This window comes from Dermacentor andersoni, chromosome 5 (genome assembly GCF_023375885.2).
Source record: "Dermacentor andersoni chromosome 5, qqDerAnde1_hic_scaffold, whole genome shotgun sequence".
Classification (NCBI taxonomy): Eukaryota; Metazoa; Arthropoda; class Arachnida; order Ixodida; family Ixodidae; genus Dermacentor; species Dermacentor andersoni.
The window spans coordinates 16434058-16458060 of NC_092818.1; the positions used below are offsets into that span (position 1 = coordinate 16434058).

The 24003-nt window shown below is 45.6% G+C and overlaps 1 protein-coding gene across 1 annotated transcript; it reads left to right on the top strand.

Annotated features, from left to right (window-relative positions):
• Window positions 1–14788: 14788 nt before the first annotated feature.
• LOC129384519 (beta-1,3-galactosyltransferase 4-like) lies at window positions 14789–17148 on the top strand. Its single transcript, XM_055070048.2, has one exon. The coding sequence runs from the start codon at window positions 15047–15049 to the stop codon at window positions 16016–16018; it is 972 nt and encodes a 323-aa protein (XP_054926023.1). The 5' UTR covers window positions 14789–15046; the 3' UTR covers window positions 16019–17148.
• Window positions 17149–24003: the final 6855 nt, after the last annotated feature.

Below are 24003 nucleotides of genomic sequence, written 5' to 3' on the forward strand. Positions count from 1 at the left end.
GCTGGATAGCTGCAGTTAATCGCGCTGGGTAAGCGAAACTTCGCGCCATGCTGACTGCTTCGCCTGTATTGAAGCTTGCTTGATTATCTGCGTTCTAAAATTCAGTCTTTTGCACCTACAGTCCCGACGGCAGACCGACATAGCAGGAGACATGGCTGGTTATTCACGATTCGAGACCCAGTCACAGCAACAATTAACAATTCGACTGGTGCGAAGTGGTGAAGTGACCAGGTGTGCGCAAATGACCACAAATGGTCGGGCTGACTCGGTGACAATTCACTACCCCACTACAAACAGCACAGGTTAGAGAGTTAAATGTGCTTATCCTTGACCTCAAGCCAGCATGCTGAGGCAGCGCAGCAAGGTAGTATTGATTGCAGCACATCGGTGTTCGAGCGCTGTCATTAACAGCTACATCAAGCGAGCAGCGCACGAGCTCGCGCTGCAGCGCGAGTCGCACGTACGTTATTGCGAGCTCATATTCATTGCATCAATTATTTATCAGTTACCAAAGGGAGACATGGTAGCTACTACAGTGCAGGCATAACTACTTGTCTAGCGGCATGCAGTCAACAAAGATTGCAGGAGGCTCGCCGTTTCGCGGCATGTCGCAAGACCGCTGCCGTTGCGGCGCGTACGATCGTGCGCTCGAGCAGTTCGGACATCGCGGCATGTCGAAAGACCGCTGCCGTCGCGGTGCGTACCGTCATGCGCTCGAGCAGTTCCGTACGCATGTCGCTGCTGTGAATTCATTTATAACAAGCATTTCCTCGCGTTTGTGCGCCTGAATCTAGCAGCGTGCAAACCTTACCTGAAGTTCAACTTCGTGCGCGACTCGCTTTACTTGCGATTGACACCGCGCTAAAACTTCACCGCTTATTTCTTGAACGGTGTACACGTATTCCGCGTTGCATAATTTATTGCCTTTACGCAGCGTGCCACCCCTGAAAAAATATTCGGTGCCCGATATTCGCTGCAAGCCGTGGTACAACAAAACCGAAAGTGGCGGGTCCATATTGTAAACGTGCTTTCCGAAGCAGACGACCGAGCTTGGTACTACCCAGTTCAGGACAGAGGGCGCTTTTTAGCACCATTTTCGCAGCGCCCCCTGGGCAATGCAAGAGCTCCATAAGGGTCCCATACGATGCACGCATCGTGTAGTTTTGGTCGCACAGGAGCAGTGTAGCAGAGGAGCTTAACATAGGTGGGAGGTGCGATGTTTCAGGACACGTAGATTGCGGAAGGCAGATGAGCAAGCATTATCAATAGTGCTTCGGTAAACAACGTCGATAATGGCTCGGCAAACGTTTCTGTAGCTAGATCCTAATACCCATGTACCAAGTGAGAGTACAACAGCACTGCATAAAGTCGGTCCGATATATTGAAACGGAATTTGTAAAAATAGTTCTCGTTGACTTGCAAACCACCGGCAAGATAGAAATAAGTTATCAATGGATTCTGGCTCTTCGCAGAGGTAATATTAAGACGACAACGGTAGACCAGATCTGCGCAAATAAAAATTAAGCTGTGGGTTACAGCACTGAAGCATTGTAAAAGAAACTTGAAATATTTCGCTTTCTACCATAGTTGCCTCGTCCTTTTCTTTCTTTCATTGCTTTTCGAACCATGTAGAAACACTTCGTGGGCGAAGTTGTACATAAAGCGCATGGACGCGTGCCACTGCTGCGTGGAGAAGAGAAAGAAGACGCAACAATGGCTGGTCCGTCAAGGCGTTCGCAATTACTGTGAGTACAGTAGCTCGTCGCCAGTTCGCGTGGTTCCGACGTTTTTTTATGCAAACACCCGGCCGCATAGTGCGAACAAGCATCGGGCATAAGGCATATTGTTGGGCTAGTCCATGTCCATAATTGCTGCGTCACAATGCCGTTCACCGTGCATCTTACAAACCGCGGCGTGCATAGTAGCAAAGTTCTAATTCGTTTATGCTACCTGACGTGAGTTGAGATAGAGGGGCTTATTTAATTGTATTTCCATCTAAAGCATGGCCTGTGTGTTAAATTCATGCCTGCGACCTTTGTGTATATGACTTGGCAAAGTGCCTACGGGACAGTTTCGTCTTTGGCTGCGGCACTTATTAAGGGTGTTGGCTGTCCAAGAAGGGTGGCTCGAAACTGCTCTTAAAGAACTTCCTGTAATAGAAAAAAAAAATGCGCATACTGAGAACGTGCACTTCACCTACAATACTTGTGTCAAACGACGCTTCCGCCTCGGCTGAGCCATATAGGCCACACACGTTGCTCTCGTTTATTCTTCAGCCCCATCGCTGCATTTATCGTTGCACTGCTTTAATTGACACAGCTGCTGTAAGATCTTATTACGGTGGTAGAAAAGTGGAGCTGCACCGTAACCGTCAAAACCCGGCTAGAGCTGCTGTGCGTAATACGTCGCTTTTGTGAGCACGTCTCTGCCGCGACACGCGGGTCTTTACAATGAAATGGTTAGGAATCACTGACACACAAGCAATAGACTGCCTGTCGTTAAGTTCAATATGTGCACTAAACTGTAGACGTTTAGTGATGGCGGGAAGTTGTGTTACTGCAAAATGAACTTCAGTGTCCCATTCATCAAAAGTTGTGTTCAGATTTTCCTTTCTTCTTCCGTGTGATATCAGACGCCACGTCTCAACTGTCATGGGTTCTCTTGGACTGAACTGTGCACGAGACAGAAGGGCTCGGAGTATCTGCGCAAGGAGATTCGAGGTAATCACTGTCTGTGCGCTTGTAAGCAACCGGAAAGAAAATATTTACGTCTGCCTGATTCGCGTTGTTGAGATTTACGTATTTCGGCCAGTTTTCTTTATTCATAACCGTTGTGCGTGTATCACGTTTTCGCTTATTGCAAGTACAAAACGGAACGATGTTCTGTATAACTGTGAGCACTGTAGGGTACAATGTATAAGTGTATACTTATAGCGGTACCCAACTATAAGGCGGTACTGTCTTTCCTGTTTTCTTAATTCTTACCATACACCACCGTAAGGGCGGTAACACATAACCTCGAAATATCATCACCTAGTTTAGCTGCCTATTAATTCCATACTGCTAATATAGTTTCATCAGGTGTATGTATGGTCACCTGCCCATTTTTCATCTTTCTGTGTATTTCGTGTAGTTGCGACTACATGGTGCCAATGCGCGACGCCTTTGTATAATTTTATCACTTGCTGCTGCCTACTTTGGCTGGATAAATGCCAGATAGGGGAAATGTGGAAAAACAGGGCTCCTCTGAATCCCTGTATAAAGCGGGAACAAGGACTCGAACATAGATAGCAGCCGGGAAAATAAAAAAACAGATTTGTGCTGGCGGGGCTTCATTAGCACCGTTTAGATAAAATTCCACTCTGAGAGGGTTGTAGCATGACAATTTAAAGCCAACTGTGAAAATGGCAAGGTGAATACATATTACTGGTGTAAAATCTTAACATTGCACATGTTCAATGTTTTCTGTGCGATGAAACTTGTTTAGAAAAATAAACATTAGAGTTGCAGGGAAGATCTTGTTGCTAAGTGCAGTGCCTCTTCTTTATCTTGTACATAAGGTGCATTGAGTATTATTTGTTGACATATTACGAGTGCATGATCCCAAGGTCGTTGTCCTTGTATTATGGCCGGTATTGTCTTCAAAGTGCGAGTGGCATACCATGAGAGAGTTATCCACAAAGCGGCCACAGTGGCCCAGCATAAGCGGTCTTTAATCGCAATGAATGTTCCCACAATGAGCAGCAGAATGATCCTAACAACAAGTTGCACGCGCATTGACACAACTTATTTCTCGCATTGTTTTATTTATTTATTTATTTATTTATTTATTTATTTATTCATTCATTACATGCCCACAGCGCCACTCGGCATTACAGTGGGGAGGAATATTACAAATGCAGAGTGATATACAAACTAGCGAGAATTAAACAAACGCAGACACCAGTGAAAATAATGTTGCTTAAGATGAAGTCACAAATCACCCCACAAAGTAAAACATTGTGCGACTTCGAAAATTAAAAGAAAGCAATAAAAGACAAACAAAGCGTTTTACATGCATGGATCTACCAGAGAAAACATCACTGCCGAGATGAAGTCACGATTCCAGCTACAAAATAAAACAGTTTGCATTTAGAGAAAGGAAAAGAAAAGGTACACAGAAGCCCACAACACAACGTGGTTTCACAATGTCGTGAAATCCCATGCTCGCGCTCTCAGTACTAGAAGTAAGAACGACTCGTATCAGACGGCGCAATGAATGCGGTGGTGTACGCGGACTCGCTGAAGAGCCAATTCAATTCAGTCTTTATTTTTATGTGATAAGCATTTATTCGTCAATGAGATGCAATGATAGAGCACAGACGCAGTTGCCCCTTACGCACAAACCCAAGACGAAGCACCATATCCAAATCGATTGCTACCGCACGTTCAATTCGTCTGGAGTGTCATACTTATGTATTTATTGTTTTTGTAGCGCAGAATAAAACGCTTCATCAGAAGAAAGGTGGCGACAGTAGCAGGCAAACTATTCCATTGCCGGATAGTTTTACAAAAAGTATTGCCGTAGGCTGCAGTGAGGCAATTGTTTTCCTTGATTTTGTGTTCGTGATCGACACGCGCCGATAAGAGGGTACGAAAATATAGCTGTGGCGTAACAAACCAGTTAGTGAATTGTATGTCGCACGAAATAATTTTAGTTGGAGCATCGCTCTGTCCAGCTTCAACGTTTACCGATTTAACATTTTTCTGGCCTATGTTGCGCTGAACATCCAAATCATATCTTGGTTTATCGAGCATGTATCTTGCTGCCATCTATTGGACTTTTTTCTAACGTATCTTTATCGACCACCGAGGAGGGGCGGCTTCTATTGCGCCGTCAACAAAGAGAATGTCTTCATGGGAACGTCATATGACTAGCGCATCGGCTTGGCAGTGTGTATAATGCATGATTCAATCTGGCTAAACAGCGAAAAAAAAGGTTGCAGTTTTGCCTCAAAGGCGAACCATCGATTTGCGATAGCAAATTTATTTAGGGCTAATTTAACGAAGTAAGGATGCCAGTTTTATAGGCCGTATAAACTGGTAAACACAGGCATACTAAGTAAATTAACAAGCATGGTCTCTTGCGCGCAAAAGCACACATGAACACGCCTCACTCGATGACCGCGGAAACTCGCCGTCAGAACGCTGGAGAGGCGAAGCGCAGCCGCAGCAGCGCGCGAATCAGACTTCGTGCTGCGTCTCGCAACAACGCGAACTAAGCCGCGAAAACAGCTCGCGGGGGACTCTGTCCCCGTCTCAGATGGCTCTCATGATGCCCGGGGTAGGACGTGCCCTTCCTCGTACACTCCACCGCCCTCCCCCCCCCCCCCCCCCCCGGATCCTTGCGCGCAACGGAAGACTGCGCGCTTCCTCCCCGCTTTCCTCGCATGCGTGCGCAAGATTAAGCCGCGGTCGCCGGCTGACCCTCGCACGCTTCCACTCGCACATACAAGCACGCGGCGCGCGGCGACGGTTTTATCGCCCTTGGGCTTTATGCGGAACCTCACGGCGATGCCGACGACAGAAATGAGCGTGGAATGTCGATATAATAGTTATCGCAATAAAACGAGAACAAGAAGAAGAGAGGAACTAGCCGTCAAACGTCGCTGCTGAGTGCCGACGACACACGTAGCGCGGCGTGTCTCCGTCTCGTCTCTCCTCGCTTTTTTTTTCTTGCCGACTAAAGTGAAAATATTGTTAAGTGTTTGCAACACTATATTGATTTGCTTGTTTGTTTCACCCTGAATGACAAAGGCATGGCGGAAGGGAGTCTGCAATAATTGAACAATACCAATAATACAATAATAGTAGCTTCCGTAAAATGTGTGGCTGGGCGAGTTGGTCGAAGCCTTCTGAGTAGATGCTCAATATATATATATATATATATATATTATTCTGTGCCTCAGAGCGAAATGTTTGCATCCGTCAGGCAATGTATTGACAGTAGTAATGTAGGGCGCTTTCAGAATTTAGTGGGCATATCAACTGACAATTTTATGGCTTTTCGGCTTTTCTGTAACTTTAATAAAATTCTGCCTGTATTTCTTTGAACGATGGGATGTATATTCTACGCCAAGGAACGTGTGTCAATTCTTATGCCCCTCCTGTGTTGTGCATGTAGCAAATTCCTGGCGTCTTAATAAAAGCTTAGAGAGCTAAAAACACAAAAATGACATAGAAAACGAAACATCAACCACACGCGCTTTCTTACGCCCTTTGTGTTTTTAGCTCTCAGAGTTTTATTATAATGCATTACCAACTAGGCCACCTTTCCATCCTCTTGGCATTTATTGACCGTCAGCTGCAACGTGCTCTTGACGAAAAATTTCACCTGAAGGCTTTTAGATATGTTGACGATTTTTAAATTGTTTTAAGGAGTAACATTGACCAAAGTGTGGATTTTACTATTGACAAGCCCATTAAGGATGTTTCAGGTGCTTTTCGGCAACATGGGAAGGGCATGTTTCTAAAGCAAAGCTTTCTTTCCCTCTTATCCGCGGTTTCCTCTCGGTCGGTCTCCGGTCGGGTTCTTGACAGTAGCTCCAGCCTCCCGCTTGAAGAAAGAAAGAGCGAAAAGAAAATGAAGCGAGTCCATCCGCGGGATTCGAACCTCGGCCCGCCCGTGTAGCATGGCGATGCTCTAAACCATTAGGCCAAGAAGGTTTTTTTTTTCTTTATTGTGAGATTTCAGCGCACCAGCAAGTGAGTTGCGTATACAAAAATGTTTGCAAATCAATGCAGCTTCAAACACGTACCAGGCAGCCAGTGCCTAAAGCCTCCAGTCACATCGCGACTGGCATAGACATTTAAAATTCTTTTAAGGTTGCCAGAGTTCTAACCTGGTTATTGAAGTCGAAGGACAATCCTGCCTGACAATCCTAGGGGTAAAGTTGCGACGGAATGCGTTCATGTGCGTAATTTAAAAACGAAAGTATTCATGCCTATTAGCACCTGTATTCTTTTGGACCGTTTTAGTATGTTCTGACCCTGGCCTCCATTGTAGCAGGTTCTGTACAATGTGGTAGGGAGTACATTATCTAACACGTCGTTATACAGCCTTTTCTGTTGACCGCAAGAAGGTATTCAGGGGAAAATCGTACAATCCAGAAATGCGCACTTCACAACACTTCCTTAAGAGGAAGCTTTAGCTATAGTGCTCCTATCTAAATACATGTAAAAGGAGAATTCGTTTTTGTCGGCAACCACCGCACCAAATTCGACGAGGTTGGTTGCATTTAAAAGAAAAACTTAAGATCTAGTGACTGTTGGTTTCGAATTTCTGAGTTGGGTCATCAATCTTTTATTAAAACGGCAAAAAGCGAAAATTTTCAACAACTAAACTATCAAATTTACAACTCTGTAACTCAATAACGAAAATGGATAATACAATTATGTGGATCGCATATAATAGTACATCTAAGGCGGACAAAATTCATATGTTACACATGAATGTCAAAAAATTTCGTAACGTGACAATACATCTTTTGCAGAACCCTTGTAACCAACGTAACAAATTCACGTAAGATGTAAATTGACACACGGAATTTGTCCGCTTTCATTGATCTAAAGGATGCCGTTTGCAGAACCGCGATACCTGTTCTTGATGCAGAGGTGTGAATTTGTAAACTTCGTTTTTCTATTTTTTTCGAACGGTCGAATATTTGAAATCTTTTAAAACAATATTCTGGCCCTAAATCGAAATTCCGCTTCCAACAGTCACTAGAATTTAGCTTTCTCTCTCAAATGCTACGAATTTCATTAGAATCGGTCCAGGGGTTATCTTAGAAAAACGTTCTTGCGTTTTACATGTATTTGAATAGACCGCGTCGGAGTTGGGCCCGAGCTAAAGCTTCCTCTTAACATAACCTCTAACCACTCCAGGCACACTCAGCGTGCAAACAATAAATTCTGGCAACAGTCGTTCAAGTCCTACTTGACACACTATGTTTGTAAAAAAGGATGGCTATTCTCGCTAAAGTAAAAGAACCTGTTTACTAACTGCCTAAGAAATAAATGAGCCAGTCTCAATTCCCCGTCCATCACTCGCCGGAAAAAGTTGGTGCCACTGCATCTCTCCCACCACAACCACCAGATAGCAACGGCAAGTATCCTGTTCAATGTGTGTACACTTACTTTATTGCAGTGAGTAAATTTCATGACATGCCATAGCCAGGCAACGAAAATAAGTTGCACATGGTGTCCCTTTCAAATATCGACAGGTGGTCAAACTCCTATGCTTCTGGTTTCTCGCGCAACGATTTTTTTTCTTGCCTGCATAGTCGTCGTTTTGTTTGTACACTTCGAGCGGCACACCTAAGTATTTTGAAGGTTTTGTGCACGATTTTACATTAGAAAACACGACAAGAGCCGACGGCGATTCCCCTTGCCAAATGTCAAAAGACTTGCCCCCGTTAACACGGCTACCCGTGATACTCCCAAAATTTTTAACCACATGGACAGATTATAAAACATTTTCTTAGTCTATGCAAAAAACAATGGCATCGTCTGTTTACGCTAGGAAATTAACCTGCGACGATTTCAAAGAAAACCCGCAGATACGCTCCTTTTCAGTGACGCACGGAACGCTGAAAGTTTGCGGGGGTCCCGAATGACCATCAGCCTGGTACCGCAGCTCCGGTTCGCCAAGGCCGTGATTCAATGATTATGGATGCAACGTTGGTGTGCTCCAATACGTGGCTCATATCATGTGCGACCAAATAAAAAGCTTTCTCCAAATCGAGCTGGAGTATCGCAACACGAAACTTCAAAGCATCACAGCATACAAGTACTGGTCTCATCGTGTGGATGTTTGCGGCTATAGTTCCGCAGCAAACCTATAGGGAACTAAAGACTACATTAGGCCGCAAACGCACGTATACTACATCTCTTGTGATAGCACCATCTAGCTCTTTCAGATTGTCACCACGTGTTTATTATGACGAAGCTTTCGATGCTATGGCACAATCCCACAAAGGGATATTGGCCAAGACGGGAGTGGCACATATCATGCCAACAACTAGCTATTTGAAATGATCGCACTGTGTTTATGATGATTACGATTTTCATGCTATGACCCACAACGGGGGAACGGCCAAGCAGCGTGTCAGCATGTTGTTTACGAAGATGGTTTCCATACTATGCCACATATCCACAACAAGGAATCGGCAACGAAGCGTTTACGCGTGTTGATTATGATAATGATGCTGGTGGTTTCCATAGTAATGCACATACCCACAACGGGGAGGATTCGCTAGAAAGAGGGCGGTGCATATCCTGCCACCGACTAGCTTCTTGGATATGATCGTCTCGGGTTGATGATGATTATCATTTTCATAATATCTTAGAGGCCGGTATACACTTAAAATAGATCAGAAGAAACGAAGAAATGCAAGCCACTGTGGAGCGCAGATGAGCTCCTGCGTGAGCTCATCATGAGCTCAACATCAATGTGAGCTCCTGCGCCCGCCAGTTTCTGTTACGCCAAAGACGCGGGCAATAAAGTGGCAGATTTATAGCATTTCGTTAACCGCTTCCATGAAAGGTTCGCTTCGCGTAGATTAGAATATGGGCGTTGGATCTACATAATTTTATTTGCGCGTGAAACATCTCATCAGAGCTTATAGTTGGGCGAGTTGTTCAGTATTAATGGTGAAATTTGTAGCACCCACAATAGACAAGGATGCAGAGAAGGTATTGGACACTGATATTTTGGTTTTAGATAAAGATAAACTAACACGTGAAATTACAGAACCGTTCCATGTAATAAAGTGTGCTGAAATATGCATCAGTCAGCCATCGGTTGCTATCACTGACAAAGAATTTGTATTCTTGAATACTGCTTGGACCTTTGTAATCCGTTCATATAAAGATCGATGACTCGTTTTGCACATGCTAAGTGCAAATAGCTGGCACTTTTATGTTCGGTGTCTTTCCAACTTCTATTGCATAGGCCCACCCGACGAGGGGTTAGGTGCTCCACATCCTTAGATCAAGTTCTCATAGCCCTCTATACGAGGGACGGACAACAAATCCACAGAGTGAATACCATCAGGGTCCTCGGACTCTTGCTAGAATCTCGCGGGGGCAACTCACAGACTATTGGCGGCGAGGAGTTACGGAGTCGCCATCTGTCGGAAGCGCCTCCCTTGCGTAGTATGAGGGATCACGCGACGCGCTCCTCATAGGTTTCGCTTACGGCGCTCAATAAGAACACCACGGGGCAGCCCCCCTGGACATTTATGCAGGTGCTCTCAAAACGAGGAAGGTTTTTGGCTGTCGATATAATAATCTTGAGCAAACTGAAAGCACACGATCGTTTACAGACGCTATCTCTTTACCGAATACGTACAGCGAACGCCACTGCGCGCGGTCGCCGCGATGGAGTCTCCCGAACCGGCTTCTTGCGTGAAAGGTAGCCAAACGCTGAGAGTAAACTATGTGAAATATGTTCTTATAGTGGGCTGCCTGTATACCCAAATAGGGCATAACAGAATGGAGCCTCAACCCAGCGATCGCATGGGTTCGCAGTGTTACGTTTCGCCTCCGACGCGCGGTATAGCCGGCGCGGATGCAACGGACGCCGGGGCTTCGTTCAAAGCGGCGGATATTTTGGCCCGTTCAGCGCTGCCGCAACGCTTCCTCCCAAGCGCGTCCAGGCATGTTTCAATGCCACGTGTCTTCGTGTGTGTGTGTGTGTGTGTGTGTGTGCGTGTGTGCGTGTGTGCGTGTGTGCGTGTGTGTGCGTGTGTGTGTGTGTGTGTGTGTGTGTGTGTGCGTGTGTGTGTGTGTGCGTGTGTGCGTGTGTGTGTGTGTGTGTGCGTGTGTGTGTGTGTGTGTGTGTGTGTACATGTTGGTGCCCACGCTTGTCAAAGCGCGGCAGCCGGGGAGAGGAGCTCCCCAACTGTAAAGCGAGGAGGTCTGACCGGCGCCGGCCCGGCGGATGCGTCACTTCTCGTCTCAACGTGTTCGTGCGCCGCCGTCACGTGCGCCTCATCCCGAGCCGTTCCTTCTTGCCCTCGACTCCGAGAGTATAAAAGCAGCTGAGAGAGGCTGAGAGAGAGCTGAGAGACGCCGAGAGAGGCTTCGAATTCTTCCGTCGAGTAACGTGCTCTCCCGTCTCTCACTTCGGTCGACCTGACCGGCCGCTCTTTTGCGATGCTAGAATAAACAAGTTGTTCTGTTAGCAGTCGACTCATCCTTTGCCAGGGCCTTCGGATGCTTCCAGCTGTGCCCCAGGCCGCCAGGCCAACGCTACCCTTGGGGCTTGCGACCCAGATGCAACAGCAGCGACCGACTGCGCATCTGCATGCAAGTCTGCGCACAATGTTTTGCTTTCGCTGTGAGCGCTTTTCCGCACCATGCCGTGAGCTTTAGGCCGCGGCATATAATCATTTGACAGTACACTAGCAACCATTGTTATGTGGACGCTATCAGAACTGTTAAAAAATAATTCCGTTATAGAGACTTCGACGCCTAACTACGGCGAGTGTGATGTGCCGTCGCGACGATTCAATCTTTTTTTCTTTTTGTCTTTTAAATTCTTGGACATCTCAATATTATTTATCAAGTTGCGTCACACTGTATGTTTATCGGTCTTCTCAGCGCGCGATTTCCCTCTGCTTGTTTTTCGTAATACAGTGCATTAATTAATAACACAAACATGACCATATGCCGAGCCCTTTTTTAATGTGCGTCTTACCGCTCCCTTTCCGTTCCAGTGAACTTGCCAGTGTATAGCATCAACAAGTTTATAGACCAATCCGTCATGAGATTAGCCGGGCAGCGGGCGCGGGCGAGCGTCTCAGTGCGCGTTTTATGATACTCACCGAACATCGCGCGGCCCCGGTGCCGTAGCAGAAATGCTCCTCGTCTGTGCTTGCTGCATACCCGATTTGTAGACCATGGCTGTCTGCCGGTTCTAAGTTTCGCCAGCCAAGTTTCTCATAGCTCCTTGTCCTGCGGCTACGTGTGAATAAGGCTGACACCGGGCTCCGTTGCGTACGTCCGTCACTGCGGTACCGAGCAATAGCCTACCATGCTGCACGCCTCCAAAGGCAGCCACTTCCTATTATAGTACTTTCAAATGTTGTCAAGCAGACACCCAAGGCGGTAAAATCTCACCACTTAATCAGAACCGCGGCGCAGGTGGGGCTTTGAACTTTCGTTTTCAACTCGCTTCGGCGCTTCCGAAGCAGCCGAAGCGGCCGATGTGTCCCCGTGACCCCTCATGTCACGTCACGCCAACGGTGGCGCCAGCTTTTCCATTGGTGGAGCTCGCCCTGAATAGTCCGCATTACCTCCAAGAGGGAGAATATGCTTTGGCTTATCCTCAGGGTATCGAACCGCAAGGGGGGTTTAAGCGAGAGCAATATCCGCAGACTCTACCACGCGTTTCTTATGAGCCACGTTAACTATGTAGCCTCCGCGTTGCGCTGGCCTAAACGGGGTGAGGCCAAAATCGACGCCCTCATGTGCAAAAGCATCAAGCGCGTGCTGGGTTTACCACTCACTACCAGCACCGCGCGTCTCATGCAACTAGGCATGTACAACACGCTGTCAGAGGGGATCGAGGCCCAACGAGTGGCCCAAATAATACGACTCTCATCATCGCGAGCGGGGAGCCGCATCCTCGAATTCGTTGGATGCGGTCACCAGTAAATCACGGAGCGCAACGTGACCCTATCACCCATGGTCCGAGATACGTTCAAGGTAGTTCCAATGCCACGCAACGTCCACCCTCATAAGAGTGGCTTGTTGGGCTAGTTGGTACATGGTTATACTAGGAGAATGCCAGCAAACTTGAAAGTAGAAAAAATCATGAAAACGACGTCCTCCACCTTCCAGCCACCTTCCTGTCTCTTTGTCTATGTCTGCTTCTCGATTTTTTCTACTTTTAAGTTTGCTGGAATTTTCCTAGTATAACCATCATCAATACAATGTAGGGCGCCGGATAGCCCGGGATAGCCCGTGACAGTTTCCTGTTAAAAGTGGCTGCGGCCACTCCGAATCTGACATGTTTCGTTGACGCCGCCCAGTACATGCACTCTGATCTCTATGCCGTAGTTTCGGTTGACTCCAATGGCACTCTCATTGACTCAGCATCCGTTCGGAATGTTTCTGCAACAGTAGCCGAGCAGGTTGCTATAGCTATAGCACTGAAGGACCCTCTACGTCCCAATATCTTTACAGGCTCCAGGTCTGCAGCCCGAGCGTTCGCCTCCGGCTCGATCTTAAAGGAGGCGGCGCCCATCCTCGGCAGCGTGGGGGCTGCTGGTTTTCATATCATCAAATGGTTCCCGGCCCATATGAGAATCAATGTGTGCCCTGAGGTTCTTAACGCCAATAAGTTGGCCCATGACTGTGCGCGAGGTCTTACACACCGCGGCGGTTCCGGTCGACTCAGGGCGGCGACTTAGGACTGTACAGGGATTCGCTTATCACCGTCCATGAAATCTTGGCACATTATCAACTTGCTCGGTGGGCTTTTCCGCTACCACATCCTAAACTTACTAAACCACAATCGTCGGCCTTTCGTATGCTCCAAACGGGGTCATTACCCTCCAGGGGCTGATTGAGTCACTTCGCGCCTAATGTAGAACCCCGCCGCCCAGACTGTGGGGAGGCGTACTGCTCCTTATCTCATGCTCTGGCAATGCCCTGCGTTACGCAGCTCATCGCTTAGCACTCTAGCCGACTGGGAGACAGCCCTTAAGAGCGGCGACCTCTCAGAGCAACCACGGGCTGTCCAAAGGGCCTGCGACAGGGCATAGGACCACGATCTTCCGACCCTGACGTAGTTGCGGCCCGCGACGGCTACGGGGACTCCCTGAAAAGGGAGGTACCCTAACGCGGTTCCTCAGGACCAATAGTAAAGGTCTTTGTCTGTCTGTCTGTCTCTTTCGAAAAATAAACAGTTGTAAATAAGCGCGCGTAGGTCCACCTACTCTGCGTCCTTGTCTGTTGGGCGCGCTATAAATTTCACCATGAAACCTCACGGTTCTACTAAGTTTTGAGAGCTTTGTTTATGTTTTGACGATAACCATGTTTGCAGGGAATATAGCCCATGATCGCAGAAAAACCTTCTGCCCTAAGGTTCTGAGCACTCCAAGTTGTTTACGAGAGGAACAGCCACCATCAGCCTAGAATCTGCTCTTATGAAATCTTGTCCTCATGCAGGCTAGTTTCGGCAGCCAATTGGCGAGGCTACCCCAGCTCGCACTTAGTTGTGGCCTCGGAAACCCTCCTCCGAAGGATCAAGCGCACAAAGCGAGGAATTACCAGCTTTATTCAAGAAGGACGCAAGCCTGCTATAGTGCCATGTGTCCGCAAAATTCCCAACTATCTTAAAGTCAAAAATAGGCACGGCGCGTCGTTGGCTGTCTTCTCGGTGTCACTCAATCTGGCTGTATTGTGTGCGTGCGTCAGACACGTTGACAAGCTGCTGAGATGCGAGAAAAGGCACGCCGGACCTTACTTGAAATGCGCGTCTGCCCTTTTATGCGAATACTTCTTTCGTGTGGCAAGAACGACGTTGGTCAAACTGGACGCCGTGTCAATGACCGAGCGCGGGAGCGAGAACTATCATTAAATAACAAATCTAATACGCAGTCACTCGCTCCTGCTTAAGTCCTTTTTTCCTCGTCGCGCTATTTTGCATTCCTTAAATAATGAACCGAACAAAAATGCATTGAGTAAATAATAACAATGGAAATTCCAGTAGCACTTTAGTGTATAATGCTAGCGAGTGCATAACGAGAACGTTGTTTCCTTTAGGTGCTGTGTCAGAGGGAAGTATGATATTAGTATGATAGTAACGTAAGCATGTCTTGCAATACAAAAGCGACAGGTTCGCAAGAGATTATGATCTGAAACTAGGGCAAGATGTCAGGTGGATTGCGAAACTGTTGATCATTTCTGCATACTCTACCGTACGAGCAATCATGTAATATAAATACGCATGTGTTTTTTTTTTTTTTCAGATACGAGTACTAATTCTCGCGGCCTGCATGACAGGGCTCGTCTGCTTCGCCTGGAGTACGCGAGCGCACCTCTCAAGAGCGCGCAATGCGTGCCGTACACAGAACTGCTCCTCTCCCCGCTGCCTGGGGTGTGCGTTTCCGCAGGCAGCTCTCAGTAATGACAACGCTTCTCTCGAAATACTAAACAGCACCGCTCACTTGAAATGGACCTACGCCGACTCGCTTAAGGACATATGCAGAGGATCTCTGGCCCCGGTTCACTACGTCATTGCGGTCAGCTCACTACCAAGCGCCGCCTACCAAAGACACATCATCCGCGCCGACCTCTGGTACATACGAAACGCATCGTCTAGCGTGAAACTAATTTTTTTCTCCGGAAGACCGAAGAACGCGGCGCTTCTAGCGCGTGTGAAACACGAGCGGGATTCGAACGCCGACCTTGTGCTGAGTGACTTGGACGGCGTTCCCGAGAGCGCCTCTCTCGCGACCCTCGTGCTGCTACGTTGGGTTGCCGAGTTTTGCACGACCGCGCCGTTTGTGATAAAAATCACCGACGAAGGTCGTGTGAACGCGCGCTTTCTCCAAGCATCCTACGACCTCAACGTGAAGCTCGCTGAAGAGTTCGACATGTTCGGTTCGTTCGTTTCTCTTCGCGGCGAAGCGTGCAGTGAACCCCCGGCTCAGCACTCGGTCAGGCGGTGCCCGGACCACGATGGGTTTCTTTCCGGATGCGCGTATATGCTGACACGCAGGGTGGTGCGCCCACTTCTGAAGGCCTCCGCGACTCACCCGCCAGTTCTTCCCGAAGATGTGTACGTGACAGGAACACTGGCTGAAGCCATCGGCGCGAGGAGAGGAGAAATGGTTAGCTTCGAAGGATGCTATTACTCGTACGTGAAAGCCATGCCTTTCATACCTCAGAGTGCGCATTACTGGCTAAGGGACCGAATGCGGATTTTGTTGACGAAGCTGACACTGTTTTGGCAAGAAATGCAATAACTGCTTGGCACGCCAGCACGCTAGCTAGAGTGGAGTTTTCTTTCTTTTCGTAACCCAACACTCGCTGGCAGGGCATGTGGCTTTTAGAAGGACTGCTGAATTTTTTTACGAAGACCGCAAGTGCTAAAATATAGACATGGCTTAGGGTCTCGCACTGTTTACCTTCATGAGGACTGAGCTTACGAATCATCCCTGCTGTTATTTCTTGATAGCTATGTCACACCTTTTCTAGGCACCCTTCTTATTTATATGTGGAGATGCAAAAGGCCGGCAATGACATCATAGCCTTTCTTGAATAAGACTTGCAAGTCCATTACAGAGGTTTTCCTTACCGACCTACCCCACTTTTGCATTCACTTCTAGCACGATCAATGTTAGAATTTTGTATGAAGAGCTGCATAAGTGTGGGGCTAATAGATATAAAACTACATCTTTGTAAAGTGTAAGTTGTTTGTCTATCTTTCGAAGCCTGTTTTCTAAAGCTTTCACTTAAATGCAATCCAAGAAACGTTGACTGCCAAACTGCAATTTGTTCATTAGACCTAAGCTAGAATGCGCGCGTACTGTCGAACTGGTCTACACAGCTACAGATTATATGCCTCGAAAGACTGCAAATGAAAGCAGCCTGGTTCAAAACAAGTTATCATCTCAATATTCTTCTGAATTATTAAAACGCGTGAAATACAGTTAAAGATTCGGTTCTTCTCTCTTCTCTTTAGCCATAAGCTTGACAAGTTTCTGTTCAAGGAGTGTTTTACTACAAAAACAGTAAACTTAGCATGCCATATTTTCACCCTAACAAATCAAAACCACAGGACACCATCGGTACGACGCATGACCCCATATTGTTTTTAGAACTGTCACTTTACTCATTTTCCGAAAATGGCATCGGATTGGAACCTATTAATCCTGACATCTCCTTTGTCACGGTTACTACACCAAAGTTCGACAATTGAAGCAACGACACATTTCTTGTTATGGAACCGCTGTTATTGCAGAAACGAATAAGCATGTTCTTTTGCTCCTCTTGTGTATTGTGTTATCTCCAATTTGTGTTATCTCCCTGCTTGAACCCAAAGGTTTCCACTGCGTGATCAAATAAACCTGTCGACCTCCCACTATGTTAAGAATATTTCATTTGTATAGGAGTATACTTGTGCGTCATTTTGTGGCAATAAATCTTCAAATATTCATATTTTATTAGGTAGTTTGGCTTGTCATCGGTGGTAACGTAATACTTGGTAGTAACGCTGATCGTAGCGTAACTCCTGGTGCATAATGACGGGCTGCTGCTTCTAAGTGTTGCCTCTTAAAGGATTTCGGTGCTGCGGTTATTTCTCCGCTCAAGCATATGTCTGCATATATTTATTCTTTCACTGATATTATAGTGAGTGGCATTACATGGCTCGAAAGTATTTAGAGAGAACCTCTGGCTAGAAAGTGCCTCAAAAGTAGGGAATCCTACCTTTAGTTTTTCTCTGTGCTGGATATATGGTACAGTTCTTTCTGTGGAGACTATCTGGTTTGTCATAGTTGCGATGATCAGCACGAACCGATAGAGGACAACGGGACGCTAGAGGAGACGAAAATTAGATTTATTATTTGCAGAAAGGCGGAAAAGCTAGCGAGTTGGACTGCCATAACAACATTGGCAACTCATATGAAACTCCACTCCCGTCTCCTTCCGTGAAGACAACCCTTGACTAGATAGCGCACACGTTTAATAAGCGCCCGATAGCGCTTATTAGTTGAGCATGAAAAGAATGAGCCATTTTTCTTGAGGAGATCAGACCTGATGTACATGAGTGGTTAAGGCGAAGTGCATTAGACGAATAAATTCATCTTCTACATGACTGCACTCTATGCATGGCCTTTATTTCGTACAACTTTTCTGAGACAGCGTTTCCTCACGTGTAAATTCGCTGATGGTCGTTATTATTTGTTGCATGTTTCTAAAGCGAATCATTCTCTGCCTCTTCAACACACTTTTATGGTGCCGGCTGCTGCTGTCTTAGATTATTATAGAGCAACTTGAGCCACTGGGCATATATCATTAGCCATGTGACGGGTGCTGTTTACTGGCTACAGTGTACTTCGGCACAGTGCAAACCTGTACTACACCTAGTAAAAAGCGATGCATGTGTCTACTGCTCGCTGCTAGCCGCGTCTTGCACAATTGCAGTCCCGGGTATGCGCAGGCAGGTGCCTGATTCTGTGCAAAGCATGGCTGCCAGGGGAGGCAAATGATCTACGCAAGCGCAGACGTGAGCTCCAACACAAACGTACTTCGTCTTCACGTAGTCCCAGCCGTTCCTTAGTAGTCAATTCGTCGCCTTCATTCTCACACTCGCCGTTCCGTTGCAATGCCGTTGACGTCACGCCGTCATACAGCGTCATCCTACCATTATCGCCACGTGGTCACCGTCACGCCGTCATCGCCGTCATTCTAACGTCATCACAACACGGTCGCCATGCGTTCGTTGTCACGCCATCGTCGTCATGTTCTGTCATTGCGTCGTTCCGCTGCCGGTATTTTGTCATACTAATTTAAGCGCCGTCTTGCCACTGTCGTGATAGTGTTGTGATACTGTTGTCACAGCTTCACCGTCATGCCATCGTGATCGCTTCACCGTCATCTCTTCGTCGTCATGTTTGGGAAGCGCATAACTGAACAGCGTAAGTCTATATATAGCGAGGCGGTTCCCAGTAAAAATGTGTCCGACCTGTTCGTGTGCTCTACACTTGCTAATGGTCACTAATCAAGAACATAAATGAATGCGACAATTAAACCGACCCCCACAGCGCATGCGATCCGCTTATATTTTGCCTTTATGTGTCTGCCTTCCTATCACCTTTAGCCTATTAAATCTATGCCGTCAGTTTTGATAGCCTTTCCAGATTGTTTTGTTGTTGTTGTGGACAATTTTTGAGAACATTGAACGAAGACAAGAAAAGGACACAAAGACCAGCGCACAAAGACCAGCGTTCGTTTTCTTCGCAGCAATTTCAAGAGGGAAGGACCATATCAGTTTTATCCCTTAAAATGAACAGAAGAGATTTGGCTTATGATAAGATCAGCAATGATTACTTCACAGCGAAATTCAACACAGGCGCCGATACAATACAAATTCCACAATAGCATCGGTAACACGTGGGTACAGATCCGAGGAATGGGACAGAAACAACACGCATTAATCACAACAGGGCGAAGTATTTTTGCATAGTATGATATATTTGTCGATTGACGATACTAAACCTGGCTACACTATAGCGCTTCGAGGTGAACGATCGCAGATTTCAACTCAAATATAGTATATCCAGCGCAAAAGCACGTTCAGTTATTCCTATTGTGAGAGGGTCTTGTTCAACGCTTAGCTGCAATCAAGAACGCTAAATGCAATGGATTCGTTTTTGTATACGGCCAACAAAGCGCGGACGTTTAAAGTATAAACCCCATGCAAGAGATTTCTCGCGCGACAGCGACGAGCGACGCGATGGAGATGGCTGTCGCGTTCGCTCGTCGCCCAAAGTCCAGCTCCAAGGGAGCGACCGCTTCGCGCGACGGCTTTCCAGTGTTGCCGGTATTAGGGGATCGAGTTTGCGCCTAACCTGGCGTGGCACTTGCTATAATAATTTAATTTGATTTGTTTGGCTGTACAAACCAGCATAAAGTATTTCTGAAGGTCTTGAAGTAGGTTTTTTTTTGTTTACATATCAAAATTTGGTAGCTCGCTCGTTCCGTCCGCGACGTGCGGCGCGGCCAACGCCGCAAAACGCTGCCCGCCTCCTCTCCCCCGCCCGCGCTACCTGAACCGCCGGTGTCATTCTTCTGTTCGAGCGTGCGAGTGTTTTTTTCTGTCCCTGCTGTAATGTTTTCTGTGCGTGTGATGGAGCGGCGTAGGAAACTAGCTGCTTTACAGCTACTTCTGATAATGAAGAGGAGGCAGGCGCTGTCCCGTAAGCACTGGGTTTGGCCGGTCTGGACGAAGCGAGCGGACGAAAGCGAGTTCTTCACAGCGGTAAGAGACAGAGGACTTAATGCGTCAACGCAGTACAACTTCATGCGCTTTCATTGCCTTTTAAAGATGAAGCTCATGAAGAACGGCGACGACTCGCTGTTCTTCAAATTCTACAGGATATCGTCGGAGACATTCGACGCTCTCCACGGCATGGTGCGGGACCGGCTGTCGAAGGAATGGGTCTGCCGAGAACCGATTTCGTGTGGCCAGCGCCTCGCACTGACGCTGCGGTAGGACCATTTTGTCACTTCAGTACTTCTTAGATTGGGTAGAAACTCGCCGTTCACCAGTACAAAACTTTAGTGCGTCGATCGTGCTATATGGTTTGAATGAATGAATGAATGAATGAGGTTTTATTATTAATAGACAAGATATAGTAGTACAAGGCAGTATTATACAGGAGGAGGTCCCGAGGTCAAAGACTGTAATGGGACCTCCTGTACAGCATATAAGTAAGAATATAAACAAAAACAGTTGCAACAAATAGCGTAAAATATTCAAAAGATAACAAACTTAGTATTGTTTTAGGTTTGGCAGTACTAAACAAATCAGCAGCAGACATGCTAGCAAAAAAGTGTAATAATTATTACATTAGACTAATTACAGAACTATAACATCATTTTGAAAGTAAATGGATAATGAGACCTAACCAAATGAACTTTAAATTGTGTTGCGTAGCGAAATGGACATTTGCAGGGGAAAATACTTATCTAAGTGGTTGCAGATGATAAAATGTGGTCTTTTAGTTGTCGTTTAAATTGAAATGATTTGCATGACTTGATAGTAGGAGGTAGTGTGTTCCAGAAGGAAACAGACGAAAAATGGACACTCTGCTTACCATAATTTGTGCGAACCATGGGAAGAATAAAGTTATTGTTTAGTGCAAATCGCGTAAGATTAGTATTCAGTAGACAAGACTGAGGTATCAGACTGTTGCGGTAAGAGTTATTTAGTTGTCGATATAAAAACGTACCAAGACTAAAGTTAATAAGCTCGTCCACAGTAAGAATATTATAGTTGTGTAATAAGTATTTGGAATTGAAATGGTTAGGACTAAATGTAATTATTCTAACAGCCTGGTTTTGTAGTACTTGTAATGATGGTAAGTGGGTACGATACGTATTGCCCCAGCATGCAATGCAATATTTTATATGTGAATGGATAAATGAGTAGTATAAAGAGAGTAGTGTTTCCTGGTTAAACACATACCGAGCTTTTAAAAGTGTCCTTATTCCATATGTTGCCTTCCGCCTAACGTTGGCTATGTGTTGATGAAATTTAAGGTTAGAATCAAGTTCTACACCCAAGTAGTTACAGGAAGTACTACGCGGGATAAGATTATTACCAAGGTAGAGCGAAGGAATGAATGCGGATGAGCGTTGGTGGGACGTGAATAAAACAAATTTAGTTTTAGACGAGTTTATATTGAGCTGGTTAATATTGCACAAATTTAACACGTTGTTTAAGTCGGTATTAAGTTTAGAAACTAGGTTCCGTACACAAATGTCAGAGTTAATGATAGTTGTGTCGTCTGCATAAAGAATGCAGTTAGAAGAAAGCAGGCAATTAGGCAGGTCGTTAACATATATTAAAAACAAAAGTGGGCCAAGTATGGATCCCTGAGGTACACCCATGTTTGTTGTCATTGATTTAGAAAGAACACCATTAACTCTAACTTTTTGTGTTCTATCTTTTAAGTAATCTTGTATCAAAGTTAATGCAGACCTGTTATTCCGATAGATTCAAGTTTAAAGGATAAAATGTGGTGGTTAATCTTATCAAATGCTTTAGTTAGATCCACGAACACTGATCCAGCATACATGCCCTTGTCGATTGCCATCTTTAATTGTTCAGTTAGGGCGATAAGGGCAAGTTCGGTTGAATAGCCCTTGCGGAAGCCGGATTGGAGCGGTGAAAGAATACTAAATTTAGATATGTAATTAGTTAGGCGCTTTTCTACCAGCCGTTCAATAACTTTGCTAAAGAAGGGTAGAATGCAAATGGGCCTATAATTAGTAATCAAGGCACGGTCACCCTTTTTAAATACAGGAGTAATTCTACCTTGTTTTAGTTCTTGTGGGAAGGTTCCAGTCTTAAATAATAGGTTAATAATACTTGCGAGAACATCTGAGATTAGGTGGGCAATTAGCTTGATGTGATTTGAATGCATATTATCAAGACCTGCACTTGTTGTTTTTACATTTCTTATAGTGTTTTCTATTTCCTGTGGCGTGGTTGGAAAAAGAAAGAATGAGTGAGGTAGGCGTCGCAATAAATTGTTATATTGCGCTGGTGTATGCGAATCGCTGCTAAAGAAAAATTCTGCAAAAGCATCAGCAATATCTTGTGAGGAGGTGTAAGCTGTGTCGTTATGAATAATTTCCTTGAAACTATCGCGATTGTTTCGCCTATTTAAAAAATCATTTACTATCTTCCATTTCTTACTACTGTCGCTTCCGCATTCTAATAATTTTTTCTGGTAATAAAGTTTTTTAGCTTTTTTTAGTTCGATAGCAAGAAAGTTGGAAAATTTTTGGTACCTCTTGGTCAAATTGCTGTTAAATGGCCGTAATTTTGTTTTCTTGTACAGATTGTCTTTTTTCCGCATCAAGGCTAGAAGCTTATCTGACAGCCAAGGATTCTGTGGTGACGCAAACTTCTTTTTGCATTTCACTTTGTGGGTGTGGCAGTCAAAATAGGATTTTAGTACCAATATAAAGAACGAGAAGGCCGTTTGTGGATCTTTCATATCTGTTATAGAAGACCAATCAGCTTGGCTTAGTGAATCAATGAAATCTTTGTTAAGTATCATCTTTGTGTAAGTGGCTTTGACAGAGTCTTCATTATTCTGAAAGCGTAAAAATATCGGGTAGTGATCAGTTAGATTTTGAAACAGGACGCCTGCGTCTGGTGGAGACAGCAAATTGGAAAGCGCATGATCGATTATTGTACCATCTGTATAGTTAGTGCACCGCGTAGGTACTTTTATTAAGCATTCCTAACCGAAGCTATTGAAACAATTTGAATATTGTAAGGCGTATGCAGACGAGCTGTCTGCGAGGTCAATGTTAATGTCGCCTATAATTATAACGTTTTTATTCTCGTCTGCAAGGATATTTAGCACGTCATGAAGTGCGGCGCAGAAATCATTCATGGACGATGAAGGCGAGCGATATACACAACCTATTATTAGATTTTTGTTGTCCGCATTAATAAAGCCACTTTTAAGTTCGACCCACACTGATTCACAGTCACGTACGCCGAGAAGAAGGTCGTGCCTTCTTTTGTACGTAACAGTACTTAAAATATAGAGAGCGGCACCGCCATGACAGCTATACGGACGATTTGAGTATTCTGCTTCATAGTTAGGAAAGCAAAACAGGTTCTTGTCGTGGTCACTTAGCCAAGTTTCCGAGATTCCAATTATTGAGCATGAGAATTGAAGTGTCGCAATCAGATTTGAAAAGTCATCATAGTGTCTGCGTATGCTTCGTGCGTTAAAATGAATGATCGATTTTTGATTATTGGACATATAATTATTTAGCTCGTTAGTTGTAAAATATGATGACATTGTGAATTTGTGTGGTGATGCGATTTGTCAAAGGCGAAGGTAGCTAAGTGATCACAGAAAGGTCTGCCTCCGTGACGATCCGAAAAACGCGGCTGCCAGTTGTTTTGCGAACCTTTATTTGGCAGTTGTCAGTCCATAGGAATTGCCATTTCTTAGATCTCTTTAGGGTTAAGGCCTTAGAAAAGAGGGCCTTATTTTCAGGTATTAGGTGGTCATTTACATACAGCGGCGTTTCCTTGCTTGCCGATAAGCCAATGTCACCTAGAGTTAGCCGCGCTTTCTTTGCTTTTGTCATGAAGTCGGACTTTTTCGTTCGCGAGATAAAACGGGCAATGATGTTTTTGTTGTTGTTAGATTTGGTAGGCACACGGTGAACCACGTCGAGATCATCTGGT